Genomic DNA, 22119 nt, shown 5'->3' with positions numbered 1-22119 from the left:
AGAGTATTTAAAATTATCAAATTTTAGTGTAGACCAGCCTTAGAAAATGATTTGGAGTTAGGTTTATATAGATAGAAGAAAATATAGAAGAAAAACTAGCTATTAGAATTTAGAAATATTAAAAAAGGTCTTTGTGAAACCAGTTCACTGCTTTGCTAATATGGCTAGTTATTGTTAAAGGATTTCAAACAAATCAATCTGCTGCTTTGGGTTAACTAGTTTGCCGGTTGCTCATCGGACAACCTATTCAATAACAAACCGGTTCGCCGCTTTGGCTCAACTTAGCTTTAAAAGTTTGGCATTTTAGTCTATGTTTTCAAACTTCTATATAATTATGAAAGTGCCTAACAAGTTTTGAAACTGCATCAAATAGGTCATATTCCAGATTTTTGGAAATAGCACCAAAACCAACAAAACTATTCATATATTTTTGACTCATTAAAACTTTTTAAGACTTATTTAAATCAGCCCTTTCACTTAGATGAGATTCATTTAGATAAAAGGTTTAGCTTCTGTCTTTCTTCAAGTATAGAAAACATAACTTATGAAAACAAAGATATATTTAAATGTCATGATCATTGCAAAATTTGATTTTTAAATGCCTAATCATGAAAAAATCCAACACACTAACTTTATAAGAATTATGAAAATGAATAGGGATGTCAAAATAACCCGGACCCGGCCCAGACCCGGACGAACCCGGATAATCCGGGCCGGGTTGAACCCGCATCGGAATATAAAAAAATCCGGGTCCGGAATAAATTTTAATAACCCAGATATATTCGGGTCCGGGTTTAGGTTAACCCGGACATCCGGAACCCGGACCCGGATATTTAATTTTAATATTATTTTTTTAATTAATTTTATTGATTAATCTAAATGTGTTATTGTTTAGAAATGTATTAATTTTTTATTTTTAGAATTTTAGAAATTAATATTGATTCATTGATCCGGGTTCAAAACCCGGAATCCGGAAACCCGGATTTTTCCGGGTTGAACCCGGACCCGGACCCGGGTGAAAAAATCCGGGTTAAAATCCGGGTCCGGGAAAAGAAAATAGTATCCGGGTCCGGATCCGGAAAGGCTAAACCCGGACCCGGACCCGGATTTTACCATCCCTAAAAATGAAACGTAACATAAGATAGTGTTATTCACATTTGAATTTTGACATGAATAGCATATCCTTGTATCGTTTAAAACTGATCTCACATTAATGATTATTAACCTTTGAGAACTAATGAGATTCAAAAATATTTTTCCTAAATTACCACTTACCATATTTTTTGTTATCATCAAAATCAAGATTATATTACTCTTTAAGCCAACACTTGTGTTTGATTTATCTCCACCACATTTTAGGCTATGTTATTTGATATCTGGATACTTCATTCTTAATGTTCTCATACACCATAAGACCAGTACGGACATGTTTTGCTGTGTAACAAAACAAAATATTAAAAAAATAGTTGATCAACGACAGTTTTAGCTGGATTGATACATGCACAATCACAAAATTGTATTGTATTTTTGTCTGCCCTTCCCTTCTTGCAAAAATGTTGTGTACAATGAAGCAGCAAAGTGCTGAGCCACAAGATATCAGAGAAATTTTGGGGAGGCTACTTCGTGAACACAGATTCTAGACTTACCCTATATTCTAGAATTTCTCGGCTAAGCAGTAAGCAACATCGCATTGGCTTTTTGCCACTGGGTCGTTGGCAGCTTCAAATTTAGCGTTCGGTTTCTAGTACCGACACAAGAGTAAGAAATACAGAATCTCTCAAGGCCCCACATTTTATATTCTTTTCTTCTCTTACCTAGCAATAGGTATGCTTTAGAATCTTTCGTCGCAATCAACATTGCTGCTGCCTCTCTCATTCGCTAGATTTCCTTTTCACTAGCACAACAGTTGAATGTTATAGCTGGAAATTAAAACCTTAACTACTGATTAATTAAAGCTGAAAATCACTCTTCCGTACATTCAAGTCATTCTAAAGAGAAAATGGCAGAAAAAGGGAAAGTGGACACCAGACAGCATCACAATCTCAACAAGCAAAGTCAACAGGACGACACTAACAACATCTTTCTTCGATTGCAGGAATCTTATAACAGTCAGTTATGTGAAGTTCAAGCATGATCATGAATTGTGGTGCATGAAAGAAGAGAAATGACAGCATGATTATGCCAGGCAGTCGTCCAGTAATATGCAGCGGATCCATGGCTGTTAATTGTACTCGTTTTCTTTTTTCTTTTTTCCTTTGGGACAAGATCAAGAGCAGCCACTATTTAGCAGAATATGACACCTTGATAGCACTACCATGTACTTTTGATTAACCAATTGTTAAACGTGTGAATAGAAACTGAAAAAAAAAAGATTAAATATTCTTGCTAACTTGCTTCTTGATTAAAGAATCGAAATGACGAGGATCTAGTAGCCTCACAATTTTTAAGGGCAACTAGTTGAAATTCAATTGAGGTAGGTCTTACTGAGACCGCAGACCACATCATGGCTGACAAAAAAAGGAAAAGAAAAAAGCAGCAAACTATTTTAATTGAGGACAGTTTGATACCAATCTTGCTTTGTGAACTTTTGTCAGCTGTTGGTGCTAGCTGAATCCGATGCTTTTCTTTTCATCGTAATAGCGTGTGATTTTCATGGCTCTCTATCAGTAGTTTCAATTTCAACCAAGTTGAAGCTTCATTGCTCATAAACCATATTATAAATAACAACTAGCATGGGCCGCATTTGTATGCATTTGTTCGATTTAAAGTTGTAGTTACCTATAACAAGTATTAGCACAAACTCTCTCTTTGGTCATGGCAACCCAACCACCAGCACCCCGTCAATGGTTCCGTTTACCATCCATAGGTCGCCCAGCCCCACCGGTTACACCAACCCCTGAGCCCCCCGCTCCCCAGCCACGGCCGCCAATGATTCGTGCCCCTTTTAGGCCAATGGGGCAGCCTCCTCTAGAATCTATCCCAGCACCAGCAGCTGTTGGGGTCTCCTCAGTTCCAACATCTCCAATCAGAAGAACTTCCGTTCCGTCTTCTCCGGTCCCCAGAGAATCACCGAGTCCCCCATCTCCTCCAGCCACTACATCACCTCCTAAACCTCAAGTATCATCTCCTTCTCCCACAAAGCTACCTAGCACCTCTTCAATGCCAACATCTCCGCCAAAACCAGCGGTCACTACTTCTCCACCCAAACCATTGGCAACTACATTCTCTGTTCCAACATCTCCAGCCAAACCGGCGCCAACAACCTTTCCTGTTATAACAACATCTCCACCCAAACCGGCGCCAACCACCTTTCCTGGTATAACAAGATCTCCACCCAAACCGGCGCCAACTGTCTTTCCTGTTATAACAACATCTCCACCCAAACCGGCGCCAACTACCTTTCGTGTTCCAACATCTCCGCCCAAACCGGCGCCAAGTACATTTTCTGTTCCAACTTCTCCAGCCAAACCAAAGCCTGCGGTGACAGCTGCCATAAGTACTACTACTTCTCCTCCTCGTGTGCCTAGTCCAGCACCAGTTGGTCCTCGAACTCTACTGTCTGACGGGACCCCACCTCAGTCGCCTTATAAAAAAGCTACCGCCCCACCACCATCTCCTTTGACCCTACCACCTCCTCAGTTTACATCCAAAGCCGAGACTCAGCCTACAATCCCTGCTGAGACAGAGCAAAAGACCGTGCTTGTTCAAACTAGGAGTGAAAAGCCCAAGTCTTGGTTTAATGGTACTGGAAACCATTTCGATGAGACTCACAAGCCTAGCAGCTATGCACATCGTGGGAATCACGAGGTGCACAAGGAAGTTGCGAAAAATGGGAAAGTTCACCGCAAGCAGTTCTCTTCAGATTCCGATGAGGTTGGCATGAGGGTTATAACAATTGCAGGGGAGAACAAAGGTGCTTTCATGGAAGTGATCAGGTCTCCCCTGAAACATACTTTTGATGGCACCCCTCATACTCTCCACAACAAGGGAAGCCTTAAAACTCAGAGCGATGGCACCGGATGGCACAGCTTTAGCAGCAGCAGTGATGAAGAGAAGTCCAAGAAGGACAAGAATTACAAAGCAAAGGCGGCAATGCTTCCTCCTCCAATGGGTGCATTCATGAATAGTAACGTGCAAGGTGTTAACAACTCGATTGTATTCCATTCTTCATGCTCTCATCATGATCCTGGTGTGCATCTTTCTCTTTCAAGAAAGCCTTCTGGTAATGGATTCCACGTCAAAGACAAAGGCAATGGCCATCACAGCTAGAGAGAACCATTGCAAGTTGCGAGCAAGAAAATTTAAAAGTTCTGCTTTTGCGTTTCAGTTATTTTAGGCCAAAATAAATGATTCTATGGGAGTGATTGAGTGATGATAGAAAGAGAGCATGGAACTGATTCCTCATTGTTATATTCCACCTTCTGTGTGATGCAATGAAGACTGTGCCATGCTCTGTGACCAGTGTGAGAAATATGCAAGAATGGGGATGTGATGTAATAAGGTGTCGTTTATTAGGATGCCAGTTTTTCTCACCAAGAGTCCTGATGATAAATATTAAATAATGTAATTCGTCTATTGTATGATAAATTTCCCATTACAGAAAGAGTCTTCATATGCGAATAATATAATGTCATTATTCTGACAAAGATTGATATATTTTAATCTTTTTTTGCCCTGCATTAAAATAAATAAATCATTTCATTGACATGAAATGACAAGACCCTGTTCTTTATGATTTTTTGTTTTGTTTTGTTTATTATATCTCAAATAAAGTAGCAGTATCAAAGATGAACCACTATGATAGATAATAATGTTGCAGTTCACGTACTGAATATAACAATTCGACGCTATATTCTCTAAGTAAGGGGTCATAATTCAGATAAACTGGTAGGTTATCTTGTAATTATTTACATAAAAATATGTAACGGATGCCTGAAAAACATTTTTATTTGATTGATAAAAAGGAATTGATTCTGATAGAATCCGTTGATTAAAAATTTAACAAACTAGTCTCATATCCAATTTTCTTGGCTGAAGATTGAGCAGCAGACTTGAGAATGCGGTTGTATCTATATTAGTAATTCTTCAATATGCGGAAAGATGGAGACTTAGGTGACATTTGTTTTTTAACTTAATAACTTAAAGTGACTTAACTTAATTAATTAAGTTTGTTAAATGTGAACCTGAATCAGAACCTTCTGAAGGAGACGACTTTGTCGTTTCGGGAATTGGATAAGAAACGACAAAGCAAACATACAGATAACACTGCCGTATGACAATCAGCATCTATCATACGAAAGGCTTAAGTAACGCACGTGACTTGCACAATCAAGCTTAAGTTAAACGGCAGTTGTTGATGCCGTTTCAATTTGAAGAGCTGTTACTGACAGTTAAGATTGGCGGGAGTTTGCTGGGTTTGTTGAAACAAACCCAGAACGAGAGCTGGTATACAGCTTACATATCTGCATCCCTTCCGAGGTGTATATAAAGCCTTGAGGGCTACACTCAGTGATAAATCGTTCCTTGTAGCAATTACTCAAAAACTTGTAATCTGTTAAAGCATAAAGAAAAGCTATGGCTTCTGTTTCTCAAGAGGATGTAGGCTGCAAAGCCGAACCTCTATAATCCCCTTTGCATTTTGTTTCTTGCTTTACTCTATCTTAAATCCTATCTCTGCTAAATATCCTTATTCTTAATCTGACTTCTATATTGATCCTTTATTCTTGCCTTATCAAGATCAGTGTGTGGTGATTTCTTGGGTATAAGAATTAAGGTTTCTTACTCTTAATTACAACAAATTGGTATCAGAGCTCACATCTCTGAATCTTGCGAGCAAAAATGGCAACACCGAGGCTTGATGTGGAGAAATTCACGGGAGAAAATGACTTCCATCTTTGGAGGCTGAAGATGAGAGCATTGCTGGTTCACCAGGGAATTGAAGAAGTGCTGGAAGATCCAAGAACCTCGAAAAAGATCAGCAAAGTCAAAGATGAAGACATGTAAGAAGCCATGGACAAAGCTCACAGCACTATAATCCTAAGTCTAGGAGATGGAGTACTTAGAGAAGTGGGAGACCAAACAACAGCTGCAAGCCTTTGGAAGAAGCTAGAGGATTTGTACACAAAGAAATCTTTGACAAAAAGATTGAGTACAAAGAAAAGGCTCTACACACTCCAGATGGAAGAAGACAGCTCTTTAACTACTCACATTGATGCCTTCAATATGATCATTTTAGATCTAGAAGACATTAATGTGAAAATTGAAGATGATGATAAAGCCATTATTTTGTTATCTTCATTACCACCCTCTTATAAACATTTTGTTGACACTCTCTTGTATAGTAGACAATCTCTGGCTATGCAGGATGTCAAGGAAGCTTTGAGTTCCAAAGAAAGCTCTAAGAAATCAGAAACAAAAGATGGTGAGGGGTTGACAGTAAGAGGGAGATCAGATAAGAGAGATGGCTGGAAAGGCAAAAAGAAAGAAAGATCAAAATCTAAGAACAGAACCTTGAAGTGCTTCCACTGCCACAAGGAAGGTCACTTCAAAAGGGACTGCCCTGAGAGAAAAATTAAGCCTAAGGATGCTAACAACAGAAATGGAAATAATGCTGTTGCTTCTGAAGATTCAGATGAGGGATATGACTCTGCTGGTGTTCTGGTAGCCTCAAACATAGAAACTGAAGGTAAATGGGTTCTTGACTCTGGCTGCACCTATCACATGTGCCTCCATAAACACTTATTCAGTAGCTATCAACCCTTTGAATGAGGTAAAGTCTTGATGGGTAACAATGCTTCCTGTAAAGTCATTGGTATAGGCTCTGTTAGATTGAAAATGTCTGATGGTATAATTAGAGAACTTGATAATGTAAGGCATATTCCATAGCTTAAAAGAAACCTAATTTCTTTAAGCATGTTAGATAAGGCAGAGTGTTGTATCAGACTTGAATCAAGCTCCTTAACGGTTATTAAAGGGTCTCTGATACTGATGAAAGGTGTAATGCAGCATGGTTTATACATACTGCAAGGAACAGCAATAACTGGGGATGCTGGGGTAGTGATAAAACATGATCAAGACAAAACATTACTGTGGCATTTCAGGTTGGGTCATGTAAGTGAAAGTGGGTTGAAAGAACTAGAAAAACAGGGAGCTCTAGGGAGTGATAAGATAAGTACTGTTGGATTCTGTGAGGAGTGTGTCCTAGGAAAGTCCTCAAGAACCAGGTTTAAAACTGCAGTGCATAATACTAAGGGTACTTTAGATTATATTCACTCGGATTTATGGGGACCAGCACAGATTGAATCTCTAGGTGGAGCTTGTTATTTCTTGTCTATGATAGATGACTTCTCTAGGATGGTATGGGTGTATCCAATAAGGAGCAAAGATCAAGCTTTTGATAAATTCAAAGCCTGGAAAACCTTGATTGAAACTCAAACTAATAGGAAAGTTAGAAGGGTTAGAACTGATAATGGACTTGAGTTTTGCAATAAACAGTTTGATGATTTGTGTGAAAAGAGTGGAATCCAGAGACACAAAACTGTTAGGCACACACCACAACAAAATGGTTTGGCAGAAAGAATGAATAAAACATTAATGGAAAGAGTTAGATGCATGCTATTTCATTCAAGGCTGCCAAAGACATTGTGGGCTGAAGCTCTGTGTACAGCTTGTTATCTGATAAATAGATGCCCCTCAACTGCAATAGAACTTAAAACACCTTATGAAGTATGGTCAGGGAAATTAGCTGACTACACCAAGTTGAGAATCTTTGGCTGCACTGCTTATGCACATATTAAGCAGGGCAAGCTTGAACTAAGGGCATTGAAATGTGCTTTCCTAGGGTATTCTAGTGGAACTAAGGGTTACAAGCTGTGGTGTGTAGACCTTAAACCACCTAAGTGCATAATAAGCAGGGATGTGATTTTCAATGAGTCTGAGATGCAAAAAAATCAGACTTCTACTCAAGGCACAATTCAGAAAATCCTAGGTGCAGAGACACCTCACTTTGAGGTGGAGCTGTCAAAAACTGAGGATGGTAAGAACACAAGTCACACTGGAGAAACTCAAGGCTTAGATGAGACTAGTGCTTAATCACAAGAGCACATCTCAATACAAGATTATCAGCTTACCAGAGACAGACAGAAGAGACAAGTTAGAGCACCAGAGAGATTGGGATATGCTGACTTAATAGCATATGCCTTGACAGCAGCACAGGAGGTTGATCAAGAGGAGCCAAAAACTTATGTAGAAGCTGTAGCAAGTAAAGAATCAGCTCAATGGATCAAGGCCATGGAAGATGAGATGGACTCTCTAAATAAAAATGGCACCTGGAAATTGATTCAAAAACCAGAAGGGAGGAAAGTTGTGGGCTGCAAATGGGTCTACAAAATAAAAGATGGAATCCCTGATGTTGAACCCAAGAGATTCAAAGCAAGGTTGGTAGCAAAGGGCTTTACCCAAAGGGAAGGGGTTGATTACACTGAAGTCTTCTCACATGTAGTTAGACACACATCAATAAGAATTATTCTGTCATTGGTAGCTGTTTATGATATGCATCTTGAACAATTAGATGTTAAAACAGCCTTCCTACATGGTGATCTACAAGAGGAGATTGTAATGTCACAACCTGAGGGTTTTGTGAATACTCAACATCCTGATTGGGTTTGCTTACTTCAAAAATCTCTTTATGGGCTCAAGCAGTCTCCCAGACAGTGGTACTTGAAATTTGACAGCTACATGCAAGAACTGAACTTTCAGAAATCCAGTTATGATTACTGTGTATATCTCAGAAAGACCTATGGGGAGGAGGTGATCTATCTTGTCTTGTATGTTGATGACATGCTTCTGGCCAGTAAAAGCATGAAGTTGATTGATCTGCTGAAGCAACAACTCAAAGATAAGTTTGACATGAAAGATCTTGGCCCAGCAAAAAGGATCTTAGGTGTGGAAATGATAAGGAACAGAACAGCCAGGACATTGTTTCTATCACAAGAAAAATATGCCAACAAAGTTTTAGAGAAGTTTGGAATGCTGAACTGTAAACCAGTGTCCACTCCAATGGCAACTCATTTCAGGTTATCAAGTCAGCAGTGCCCTAGCACTGAATCAGAACAAACTGAAATGTTGAAAACACCATATGCTAACTCAGTGGGCTGCCTAATGTATGCAATGGTCTTAACAAGACCTGATTTGTCATATGCTGTAAGCCTGGTCAGCAGGTTTATGTCAAATCCAGGGAAGGAACACTGGAGGGCTGTGAAATGGATACTGAGATATCTAAGAGGGACTACAAGCTATGGTCTGCTGTATGGAGGGGAGAGAGCTAACTACAATCTGGTTGAGGGTTCTGTTGACTCTGACTATGCAGGAGATCTAGATAACAAAAGATCACTCACTGGTTTTCTTTTCACCCTTAATAACTGCATAATCAGTTGGAAAGCATCACTTCAAAGTGTAGTGGCCCTATCTACAACAGAGGCAGAGTACACAGCTGCTGCAGAGGCCTTCAAATAAGCAATATGGTTAAGGGGCATGATAAATGAATTGGGGTATGAGCAATCATCCATAGCAATTCTATGTGACAGTCAAAGTGCTATCAGTCTGAGCAAAAATCAAGTCCATCATGAAAAGACCAAGCACATCGACATCAAGCTCCATTTCATAAGGCTTGAAGTCTCTAAAGGCACTGTGAAGCTTGTGAAGGTTCATACCAGTAACAATGTTGCTGATATGTTAACAAAGCCAGTTCCAATGGCTAAGTTTGAGCACTGCTTAGACTTAGCTGGCATCTGTAGAATATGAAGATACAGAAACTCGAGAAGAAGAAGTCATATGAGTGCTGTGATTCAGATTTAAGGTGGAGATTGTTAAATGTGAACCTGAATCAGAACCTTCTGAAGGAGACGACTTTGTCGTTTCGGGAATTGGATAAGAAACGACAAAGCAAACATACAGATAACACTGCCGTATGACAATCAGCATCTATCATACGAAAGGCTTAAGTAACGCACGTGACTTGCACAATCAAGCTTAAGTTAAACGGCAGTTGTTGATGCCGTTTCAATTTGAAGAGCTGTTACTGACAGTTAAGATTGGCGGGAGTTTGCTGGGTTTGTTGAAACAAACCCAGAACGAGAGCTGGTATACAGCTTACATATCTGCATCCCTTCCGAGGTGTATATAAAGCCTTGAGGGCTACACTCAGTGATAAATCGTTCCTTGTAGCAATTACTCAAAAACTTGTAATCTGTTAAAGCATAAAGAAAAGCTATGGCTTCTGTTTCTCAAGAGGATGTAAGCTGCAAAGCCGAACCTCTATAATCCCCTTTGCATTTTGTTTCTTGCTTTACTCTATCTTAAATCCTATCTCTGCTAAATACCATTATTCTTAATCTGACTTCTATATTGATCCTTCATTCTTGCCTTATCAAGATCAGTGTGTGGTGATTTCTTGGGTATAAGAATTAAGGTTTCTTACTCTTAATTACAACAAAGTTGATTAGAGGTGTTTGTTTTTATAACTTAATGAGAATTTTTAGATAATTTTGACTTAATAAAATAAGCTAATTTTTTTGGCTTTTTACTTAATGGATAAATATGAATTAAGTCAATTACTGGCTAATGTCAAAAATATCCCTGTTTTATAATTTATTTTTCATGTCTATCCCAAAACTCACCCATAGATATTTACCCCACATAAAAATATCTCTATTTTTTCTTTCTTATATTATATACGATAAAATTTGAAATTTATGGTCTTTTATATATTAAAATTCTAAAATAATTATGTATTCACTTGAATATAGTTTTACTTATAAGTGTTAAAATATTGTGGTATTTAATATATTATTTATTTGACATTCAAATTTAATAAGGATACAAATGTAAAAGTACATATTTTCAACTTTTTAAGTTGAAAAAAACAAACAACTTAATACTTATTTTTCGAGATTCAGACGAAAAAATAAACATATTATTCAGATTCAGATATTCAGACCTATTCAGAATTCAGACTAATTCAGGTCTATTCAGATTTCAGACAAAAAAACAAACGCCGCCTTAATTTTACGCATGAGGTTCCTATGCAAAATAAATAAATAAATCAAATGAAATTTCTTAGCGGAAACATTGTTCTGCTTCTGCTTCTGCTTTCAGCTTTTGGGTCAAAAGAAACTTGTCGACCCAATTCTCGCCCACTTTGGGTCACAAGAATAGAGCTATTGGCACCCTTCAAAACTCCTTATAAAACCCCTTATTTGTATTCACTATTTTAGTCATAGCTGAAACTACATCAAAGGGCAGCAATCATCACTTTATTTTATTGATTACGGTTTTTACAAGAGCCAAGAACGTACGATAAACTTAGGATAAAAGCATCGGCTTCGGTTACCCCGAGATTGGTTGTTAATTTGGGCCAACACACAGAAGCAAACAATTGGTAACTTGGGCCCGCCCACCGTTGGTACGTTCTTTACATAATTTCTTTTTCTTTTTCTTCTTTTCATTTCGTCGTAGGAGGTGTCCTTACAAAATTAATAGTAAAAAACTTAGAAAGTTTGTATATCGATTGATATGATGGATGAAATGACATTATCTCATAATGCTATGTGATATAATAAATGTCTTATTATTCTCATCTAAATATTAAATTTAATTAGCATCACGACAATTAAGATATAAATTTTGTGTCATAACATTATAAGTAAATTACTATTCTTACGTGGTAACTTGATGTAATTATTTGTATTTTGAGTAATCTTTCTTTCTAATTAATTACAAGAAATATTTGTCTAAAATAGAAATATTAGTATTTTGAGTGATCTTTCTTTCCAATTAATCATAAGAAATATTTGTCTAAAATAGAATAAATAATAATTTGGACCTTCAATTGTATCAAATTCTATTGAAAGAGAAAAGGTTTGACTCTTTGAAGAGGACGGTCACCTTACTCGGGATACATTTTGTACAAGACAAGAAGTGGATCCCATAAGATTCGTCAAGCAGAAATCAGCCAGTGGGATGATGTTTAATACTACCGAGCTTTTTAGTGGGTCTTCGTGTTGTCCAAAGTTAGGCATGTGCATTGGATGATATGGACTGATGGCCGCTGGCTCTTAAAAATTTATGGCTCTGAATCACTCTCATGCCTCAACCAATATGGAGGCCTATAATAGAGCAAACGATTTTGGCTGTACAAACTTAGAATTTTAGCGTACGCGATTAAATTAATTTGAGTTAGTACTGAATCGTTAATTAATCCAGGAATTATTTCTGACGGCACAAGTCGGTTCTCCTCATGAAACTCTCTGGGGATATAATTACAAGTATTTAGCATGAATTATTGGGATAAGGTTTGGTTTCTATTGATGCGATATTACCCAAAAAAGGTTGTTGACGGGAAAGAAGATAATGAAATTTGCCTGACTTGATGCGTTTGGCAGATGTACAAACATGTCTCTTAATTTTTTTAACTAAAAACAATATCACAGTGGACAAAAGGATTAGTTTAACAGAATCATCTTTAAATTTTACTAATTTATGAGTGAGCTTGGGTGGGACATTAAGCTAGCTAGTAAAAGCAAAGAAGATGATAAGGGTGTTGTATAGAAATTTAGAAAGACTAAAAGCGAAGCACATTTCAGAATCCAGGTGAAACACGGACCGCAAATCTCCTGAACTTTTCCGGCCAAGAAATTTTTTTTGTGCAACATCAATTTAACATTTGAAGATCTAACCCTTTTATTTATTCAATTTTGCAGTTGTTGCGACTCCAAAAAGGTTTACGTGCATAGATTGTAATGTAGAGGGACCAAAATTTAGCTGACCCACATCTCGGAATTTTCTAGCTTAAACTAGAATCCTAAGCATTTTCTATGGCAGAGATGGAGGTTGTGTTACATGGTTTTAAGGACTTAAAAAGATTAGGCAGGTGGGAAGATTAGATCGAACTTCTAAAATTCTTCTTATATGCTAGTAGGTATTAGTGTCTGAAAGTTCTCCCCCCCCCCCCCCCCCCCCCCCCCCCCCCCCCCCACCCCCTCTCCTTCCCTTTATTATGAGGAATTATAGTATACGTGATCAACTTTTACGTTGTTAGTCATTGTGCTAACTCATGATTTCATAATTTAAAAAAAGAACAAGGACCCAGGAAGCCACAGTCCTTGCCCAACCATCCTGATTAATTATTTGAAGGCTTTTGGCTCTATGCTATAAACCGGACAAGTAGCTAGCGTCAAATAACAGCACCATCAATAAACACCAGCGCTTCTTTCTTCTATGGCTGTTTCTCATTTTTCCAGCTAAGTTTTCGTTTTCAATGAATATTCTTCCTCTGACTGTGTGATTATGGGAGCTGATTAGTTTATATCTCTTCCAAATGTCACCACAGGCAAGCACAAAATAGTTTTGGTACTAGTTCTTTTGTAGGCTAATAAGTGAGAACAGAAATTTGCTCTGTACCCAACCAAAAAACTGAAGGGAATGTAATAGAGTGTAGCGTATATGCTTACTTCTATGACAGTGGCTGAAGCATTAACAACAAAGCACAGTGATATACGATTAGCGTCACTGAAAGTTGCAAGGTTAGGCTAATGCTGAGATGCTGAGATGATTACTTTCGTTGAACAACATTCATATCTTGCCATATACCAAGGTCTCAAGCATAAAAGGAGTGACCGGCCAACCAATTTTATTAGTCATGTTCAATGTATAATACCTATATGATTGTGTTTAATCATATTAATCATTTGGTTGTAAATTAGTCCAAAAAAGAAAATCTTGCTCTGTCGGAACTAAACGGGCTATTAAATCTTGGAAAAAGTAATACGAATATAATTCTGTTACTATACATCTTAAAGTTGGTGATGAGATGAACAGCTAACTAATGGTAATGGAGTTAGGTATTTAGAAGGACTAGTCCCAACACTACATATATATTGATGTGCAAAAACCCCAGTAAACAAGATGTGAGAGGAGGAAGTGTAATGGAAATGCACATCATTTCGAGAATTTCGGAACATCGATCATGCCACACAGACCCAACATGCTGGCTCCTCAAACATGCCATGTACCCACAAAGTATGGTAAGACTTAAGACCCCACATTCCTTTGACAGTTGTCGCCACTAAAATCTTCCACCCATTTGGCCCCTGCTGCTTGCTTTTAGTTCTTCCCCCGTAATCGTTTTCCTCATACTATCTCGCTTTGACAAAGCACCGTTCTACCGCTCACCAAAAGAAATTTACTTGCTGGCTGGGAAAATGAAGGTTAGAATTTGGACTACATATTGCTAATTATCATAACCTTCCTTTCGCTTAATTTGCTCTATATTTCTTAGTGTACTTGTTTTTGGGCTAGAGTACTCGATTAATCTACACATCTCTCTTGCTGATTCTGTTTTTGTTAGATCTTCAACTGGGTGCACCGGAAGTTCAATCATAACATACTCAAAGGTTTGATTTAATTTTTATTTCTTTATTTAATGTCACAATTGTGGTTAATTAAGTACTCTTTTTTCTTTTTTCTTTTTTGAAATCATTTGTTAGTATGCTACTTTTCTATGGTGCTGCATGGTTTTTGCAAAGCATAAATGTGACCTATATGTTTAAATCAATTTGACTACACCTACTTATAGGATGGCTTAAGTTGGTGAGATAATTAAATTCTGTATTGCTCAGATGGTTTTGCTCGAAATGTAAAGAAAACTGAATCCATTGCGATTGACACCAACACAAAAGCTTTACTGGAACAAGTAGCCCTTGTGGATGTGCTGGATGGCTGGCGAGATGGAATTCTAACAATTGGCACGTTTGGTTTTGATCCTCTACAAGCAGACAACCAACAAAAAGAATTTTTCATCTGTGAAAGTGGAGAAGAGGAAGGTGAAGTGCTTGATTTTGTCAACAACAATAATGATGATGATCAAGTTAACAGCGTTAATGCTGAAGATGAAGAAGTGAACCCACTGATTTTCACAGCATTTGCATCAAATGCTGATCTTCATGGAAATGATGAGAGAGCTGATCATCATGTGATCATAACCCTTGATGCTGGTGTCCAAATAACTCCATTTGTAGCTTCCCCTAGATTTGACATTGACGCCACAGATATCGATCAAGGGAAAAAGAGAAGAACAACACTTGCAGACCTGTTCTATGAGGATTCTGATACTAAGAAGAAGCCAAATCCGGATGAATTTGAACCAAATGTTGGTAAAAAGCAGTCTGTTCGTACAAAGAATGGCCTTTCCTTTGCCAAGAAACTGATTCCTCATGTTAAAGAGGATTCACGTCCCATTAAGAAATTACACCAAGTGAGTATTAATTAATCCTACTCTCTTTGTGTATATACATCCATACATGCATGCATCTAAATCTACTATTCAAAGAAGTTGATGTGGTATACTTTCCCTTTTTCTTCTCCTTGGCCTACTCATAAAGAGACAAACACTTACGGATAAATTTATACGAGTCATTATCGTTTTTTATGATGATTAGATGATGAGGAGGATGTTAAAGAGGAAGATCCATCCCGAGATTGAAGGCAAGGCCCCAGATGGTCAAAACAAGGCCAGCATTCTTGAACGTCTTGGCAACAAATACCATGCTGGTGAATCAGTTTCTTTACTTCAAATTCCTGCAGGTATCTCTTAATTTTTAGATTTTATACGAAATTTATTTTTCACTTCAGCTAACTTCTCATAATGCATTATATGGTTAGCTTTTAACCATATACATAAAGACCAAGCTTTTGCGTGCTAAATTCCACTTTGTGACCACGTCTTTCATGTCTGTAGTTAACGAGAAGATTTCATTTCTCGAGTATCATCCCAACAAGAAATTCTAGAATACATCAATTAATAATACTATTTCAATCATATAACAAGTAAATAATATTATAATTTGTGTGTATTTATCTTCAAAAATCACCATGTAAGTGGTGGCTACGTTAGATTCAATTACATGTGTCATATATACATTAGTTGGTTACATGTGTCATATATACATTAGTTGGTTGCATTACCTTGCTAAGTCTATCGATCTTGAGTATCTAATCATTGGATATGCAACAAAATTCATCAGCGAAAGCAGGGTACATACATACTGTTGACTTTATGTAACCCTCCACTTGCATGATTTCCAAGTTTCTCTGGCGCCCATTGCTTGAGCAAATAACGAAAAATAACCACAAATAAGCAAATGACTGGTTAGTCTTAGTGACTGAACAAACTGACCCTTCCACCCGCTATTATTTTGGATAAATGACCTGATTCACAGTGAGATTGTTCTTCGGAACATACATCACTCACTAATCACAACAGACACACATATACTACGACGATATAAGTTGCCTCTTCTTCATCTTCTTGTATTATGTGAGCCTTTTGCTAACAGATTCACCCAAATAGTATGCATGGTCGGATCTGAATGTCAAAATGTATGGACAGGTCAGAGAACTGAAGCTGAATCTGTCCTCAGTGTCATTTCATCTAGTCCTAATGGGTCCCTTTTCCGAAAATAACTCGAAAGATAAATACAACTATAAAGTTGCCAATTTAATCGAAATATACTACTAATCCACCAAAGCAAATGGTGATGATCAAACGACTTTTCTGGCTCACGGGCCATGATAATCTCCCTACATGCCCAGCTAGTCATGTCTTCTAATTGATAGGTAGGGTCATGGTCTCAGGCACCAATACCAACCATTATCCTTTTCCTCATCATATATATTATTAATGGTCACCATTTCGATATCTTCATGTGTTTTTGATCATGCATTGCATACTTTTCATATTGTTCTTGTTGTTACTTACTAATATTTCTTTCTCCTCTATCGTGATTGCAGATGCTACGGCTGTTTGATTAGCTTTGAGTGTTTGACCTAGCCGGCGTGCTAGAAATGTTTACTTCCGGGACTATTACGTTGTTAAATAATTTCTTGATTATTTCTATGTCAGTCAGGTTTTCAAGTATGTTCATGCACATGGATGGTGGAACAATGTGATTTTCTGCTTTAATTTGTAATTTATGCTTCCTTTTTTTTTTTTTTTCCTCCCCTTTGGTTGTTTCGGTTGTTGTTGTACGTAGTATTAGTATATATTGGATTGGCGTTAATTTAGTTGTTGCTACATGACTGGGTTGATGGTTCATGCTTCAAATAATTAACGTTCTAATGCATCTCTTTAATTCGGCTCTGAAACAACTGTGAGCATGATAATGGTGCAATTTAGACAAACATGAAGATCCAAACTTACTTTAATCCTAATTGTCAGCCACGAAACCACTTTTGTCCCTGTTATTAACAGTTATTAGAAAGAGGTATGTTATAATTTAATACACCCACCCACATCAATTGCCCTGATACTTCATGTGCTTTTGTCTCATCAATCATTTCGATTTTCGATTTTAATAAGTCTTCTCAACACTTTCGGACGCCAGTGTAAAAGTTAAAGCGGTGATGGATCGGATTGGGCAATTAGTTTCACTTTCTCAGCTTGCAGTTGCGCTCTTGTGCCAACGCTTCCATGTCAAGCAAAGTATATTCCATTTCTATTCCATGTGTTATCAATATGTTTGCTTAAAACCAAAACGGTTGTGGCTCAGTTGGCAACGCAGGCTGGGTAAGTGGGAAGAGCTCTCGGGTTCGATCCCCACTAAACACACCATTTGGGAGGGGTAAAGAGCCTTAACTGTGACTACACCCCGAATCCGAATTAGTCGGGGCCCAATGCGGTCGCCGGAAATCGTTTGGTTTAAACCAAAAAAAAAAAATATGTTTGCTTAAAGCCCATACTTTCGGTTCAGTTTGTATTGTTGTTGGATCCGGATCTTTCCTAATCTTTAATCCTTGGAATTGAATTATGGGATTTCTATCCTTTCACCTCCCCTATTTGGATTTTGGACTAGGAGCTGACGTTAACTTGGAATTATATAGCACGCATTACCAAAATGTCGGTCTAATAAAAGGGGGTTGGATAAAGATTATCTTTCTAATCTGTTTTCTTATTAGCTTTTAAAGGTTTTATATTATTTATTTTTTAGTAATAGTATATAGACAGAATTTAATTTTTTTTATTTTTCTTAATTATTAAGTAATAATCATCTGCATATATTTTTTCTCAAAATGATTTCAGCTCTTGAGAGAATTATATATGTAAGGTTATGATTGTCTTGACCGTTACTCTAAAAAATAAGAAGAGAAACAATTAGGAAATGTCTAATGGATAAAGAAGTCAACTCACTAGTGGTGCGTTTACTAATCAGTAATCAAAATAGTCTGAAAACAGAATGAGTTGGAATTGTAATAAGCTAAAATTAAAATAAGGAATGAAAATTATAATAAATTGTTTATTTTAGCTGTAAAAATCGAAATCGAAATGAGAATGAACTGTAGTGCCATTTATATGTTTACTTTATCTTAGAATTAGAATGAATTAACAAGAATTACTGAGAAACCCTTATGATGCATTTGACACACTGTATTGTATTATGCTGATTGCATTATTTTGATGTTGGTGTATTGTATTATGTAGTATTGAATTAGCATTGTATTATAATAATGTTATACAATATTTGATGTTATACTGTACTATATTAATTTTTTTGATTAATTTAAATTATATATTATGTTATATTAAATTATAAACTTATTAATAAATTATAAGGCAAAAATATAATATAATATTACAAATTAAAATTAATAAAATATTATTGAATAATAATATTATTAATTTATATTAATAATTATAATGTAAAAATAAAAAATAACATTATATTATATTAAAATTTTATATTTATTTTATATTATTATTATAAAACAAAAGAAAAAGTAAAAGCAAAAAAAAAGAAGAAGAGGCAAGCAAGCTAATCAGCCAATTGATAAAGTTTTTAAAATAAAAAAATTTGGGTGAATTGGATTAGATTGTATTTGGTTGTATTGAGTTTATCCTACTTGTACCCAATAGTTTAGATATTTAATTTAATTTAATTAAATTTCTAAATTTTAATTTTTTTAAAAATAATATGCATCTATTATAATTATTTCTCGGGAGTGGATGGCAGCAGGAAAACATCGTTGCCCCAATAAAAAAACTTGGTAAAAAAGAATTACAATAAAACTAACAAAATAGGCGAGTGTAGAGATGCAAAAAAGCCCGGCTGGCTCGGGCCCACATTACAATTCCCTCTAGTCGCGGGTCGAAAATTTTAAAACCAGCAAAAAATGGGCCTAGGTATGGACTTGTAGGAAAAGCATAGTCTTTATATTTTATAAATAAAAAAATCAAAATCAAAAAAAAAAAATTAATGCAAATTTCACAGATCAAAACATTGAATGGAGGTTCTGTGGTACTTTTATTAACAATTTACTAGTGCTTCCTCATGTTTAATAATTTTCATTCCTTTTGCTGCCCATGGCATAATGACCATGATTTTTAGTGAAGGGAAACGTAGTTGCAGTGAATCAAATAGCCCACCAGGCAATGTGTGGGTCATTTTCTGACGTTAATTCCGTCGCTTTGCATTTCTTTCATTATAAGTGATAGTGGTATGGCTCTCCTTCTATGGTTTACCAAGGATTAATGACCATTATTCTAAACCCTGTATGAAAAACGAATTAATGACTTCATTAACTGCCATACCTTTTATGTGATAACCATTACACCTTCATTAATATAAGCGGTTCACGTTATTTTTAATATCCGTTTCACATATATGTTCGATCATCAATTGAAGCTTATACTTTGTGATATAATTCTTTTTTTTTTCTTCCCTACTTTTAGTTTTATTAAAATTTTATTTCAGAAAATCAGTGGAAGTCCAACTCTGACCCAGGCCCGTGATGACACGCCCAGGCCGGCCCCTCTAAATTGTCGGCCCAGGCCCGAAATGCGCCATCCATAGGCGTGTGGTATGGTGGACGATCGATGTTTGAATTGTCAACTGCCAAAGGGGAGAAATAGCACACAAAGAGCTCTGACTGTCTGTCTGTCTGTCTGTCTGTCTGTCCGTCTGCAAGCTCCTGTAAGAAAAGCCTCACTCTCTTTGAATTGATTGATCTTTATCTATCTCTGTAATTTTATAGATTCAATTTAAATATATCACTTTAAAATTTCTTATAAGTGGTCTCTTTTTCCGTTCTGAATCCTGTGTTTCTTACGGACTGTTAATGTTGACTTTAATAGATAATTCTGATTCTGCGTGAGCAGTAGCTGAAATAGCCAGAAAAGAATGGCCAAAGTTCATGATTTTCAAGAGGTGGCAAAGCACAATAATAGAGATGATTGTTGGCTTGTAATTTCTGGAAAGGTTTTTCATCTGACTCGGTGGATGTTTGTTTTACTTGTTAATTTGTTATTATTATTATTATTTTCCCTTCATCTCATGGATTTTTCTGTTCTTATTCTCTTTACTGCATGTCGAGAACAAAAAAAGTTGTACTTTTTAATCTAATATTTAGCTGTATCTAAGAATCATTTTGATCCAGTAGATAGACTGTTCAGATTAAAGATCTAGAAGTAAATTTTTTTCGGACCAAATTGAGGTGAGAACATGAGAGAAACATGCTGTTGAAAGACTGAAAGTCTCTACGATTCATTTTAGGTTTTTTTATTTTCTTTTTCCATTTTTCTTCTGGATATTATTACTAATATTTTATTGTGGTATGTATTGTTTGGTGAGAGAATTAGAAAATGGTAACATGCTGTTGAAAGTCTGTACAATTCATGATATTTGTTGACAAAATTTTCATTACCGTCTATAGTATTCCGTAGAGGAATAAGAAATATCTATTATCTTTTCAGTGAAGAACTTCAAGGAAAATTCTGCAAATGCCTGCTGAATGTACGATCAAGTGTTTTATAATGTTTGATTTATAAAATTCAAGTATATGATTCAAGACTTCTATGTCTTGCATAAGAACTAAAAAATAGCTTACAGGGAATAAAATACTGTAGTTTGCAGTTTGCCACTTGTGAAGAGCTAAACATACGAAAAAGTTGTAATCAGGGGCCAGATCGCTTGGCCAAGCTTGTTCTAATCCCTCTGTGTTTTTTCTTTTTAAATTTGTTATGTATGTTTGAGGTAGATCATTGACAATTTCAGGACATGCATCTATCCGGTACCTCATGTAATACTTTTGCTTTTCAATTCAACAAGCCATTAAATAGCGTATAACTTTCAGAAGCCCTGTATCAGGTCTATAATGTGACTCCGTTTCTCGAAGATCATCCTGGTGGTGATGAAGTCTTGCTAGCTGCTACTGGTAAGATCTTCTTCTACCAACCTTGCTGCTTCATTTCATAATTAAATGGTGTACAGCGAAGACTGCAACTTAATATGTCCACCATAAATTTTGCAGAGAAGGATGCAACAGACGACTTTGAAGATGTGGGTCACAGCGATTCTGCCAGAGAGATGATGGAAAAATACCACATTGGTGAGATTGATAGCTCCAGTGTTCCAGCAAAAAGGAAGTACACTCCACCCCAACAAGCAGTTAATAGTCCCGAAGACACTGGATCTGCAGCAAAGATTCTACAGTTCCTGGTACCGATGTTGATCCTGGGCATAGCATTTGCTTTCCGTTACTTTTCCAAGAAAGAAGAGTGAAGCATTGTATGAATTGCAAAACCGAACCAGATACCTCTTCGTTAGTTTACTACCTATCCTATAGTATTAGAACTTCAATTGGCACTTGGTATCAGGATTTGTTTTGATACTAAACTATGTGTAGCAATAATAATTGGTGCTTCGTGCATCCTCGTTGAAGGATGTGATAAAAGTTATACTGAAGCAATAATACAGTGAAATTGAACGCAAAAAAAGAAAAAAAAAATCATTGTATTGTGAAATATTTAGTAATTATCACTTGTATGTTTAATCTCGGAATCATCCAGAATTTTGTTCTGCAAGCGCAAGTCTGATGCAGTGGCCTATTGTGTCGTAGACTTGCATTATTAAGGTTGCTACCATGACCTACTTTCATACCTTCATTGATTTATTGCCAATTTGCTAGCTTTCAGGATTTCTCAGGTTTTTGGCTTTCGTGATAACATTTGGTTCTCCTAAACTTGCTTTTGCATTCAGCTTATTTCGGGACAGAAGGACTTTTGAGTTTTGA

At 36.6% G+C, this 22119-nt stretch overlaps 3 protein-coding genes across 3 annotated transcripts; all 3 read left to right on the top strand.

The window, feature by feature from the left end:
• Window positions 1–2814: 2814 nt before the first annotated feature.
• On the top strand, window positions 2815–4269 carry LOC18047058 (vegetative cell wall protein gp1). Its single transcript, XM_006444713.2, has one exon. The coding sequence runs from the start codon at window positions 2815–2817 to the stop codon at window positions 4267–4269; it is 1455 nt and encodes a 484-aa protein (XP_006444776.1).
• A 9659-nt stretch (window positions 4270–13928) lies between these two features.
• Window positions 13929–17035, top strand: LOC18047057. Its single transcript, XM_024188988.1, has 5 exons — window positions 13929–14264; window positions 14405–14450; window positions 14676–15310; window positions 15495–15639; window positions 16846–17035. Exons 1-5 carry the CDS (start codon window positions 14259–14261, stop codon window positions 16860–16862), a joined length of 849 nt encoding a protein of 282 aa, XP_024044756.1. The 5' UTR covers window positions 13929–14258; the 3' UTR covers window positions 16863–17035.
• Window positions 17036–19944: 2909 nt separating this feature from the next.
• LOC18047056 (cytochrome b5) lies at window positions 19945–21879 on the top strand. Its single transcript, XM_006444710.2, has 4 exons — window positions 19945–20021; window positions 20183–20306; window positions 21195–21261; window positions 21358–21879. Exons 2-4 carry the CDS (start codon window positions 20229–20231, stop codon window positions 21606–21608), a joined length of 396 nt encoding a protein of 131 aa, XP_006444773.1. The 5' UTR covers window positions 19945–20021; window positions 20183–20228; the 3' UTR covers window positions 21609–21879.
• Window positions 21880–22119: the final 240 nt, after the last annotated feature.

This window comes from Citrus clementina, unplaced genomic scaffold, assembly GCF_000493195.1.
Source record: "Citrus clementina cultivar Clemenules unplaced genomic scaffold, Citrus_clementina_v1.0 scaffold_3, whole genome shotgun sequence".
NCBI lineage: Eukaryota > Viridiplantae > Streptophyta > Magnoliopsida > Sapindales > Rutaceae > Citrus > Citrus x clementina.
This window is presented reverse-complemented; position numbering and strand designations above follow the sequence as displayed.

Coding starts and splice junctions, on each gene's coding strand:
- LOC18047056 (XM_006444710.2), top strand. CDS start 20,229: ATGGCCAAAGTTCATGATTTTCAAGAGGTGGCAAAGCACAATAATAGA. Junction 20,307..21,194: donor GGCTTGTAATTTCTGGAAAG/GTTTTTCATCTG, acceptor GCCCTGTATCAG/GTCTATAATGTGACTCCGTT. Junction 21,262..21,357: donor AGTCTTGCTAGCTGCTACTG/GTAAGATCTTCT, acceptor TAAATTTTGCAG/AGAAGGATGCAACAGACGAC.
- LOC18047057 (XM_024188988.1), top strand. Junction 14,451..14,675: donor CAATCATAACATACTCAAAG/GTTTGATTTAAT, acceptor TGTATTGCTCAG/ATGGTTTTGCTCGAAATGTA. Junction 15,311..15,494: donor CCATTAAGAAATTACACCAA/GTGAGTATTAAT, acceptor TATGATGATTAG/ATGATGAGGAGGATGTTAAA.
- LOC18047058 (XM_006444713.2), top strand. CDS start 2,815: ATGGCAACCCAACCACCAGCACCCCGTCAATGGTTCCGTTTACCATCC.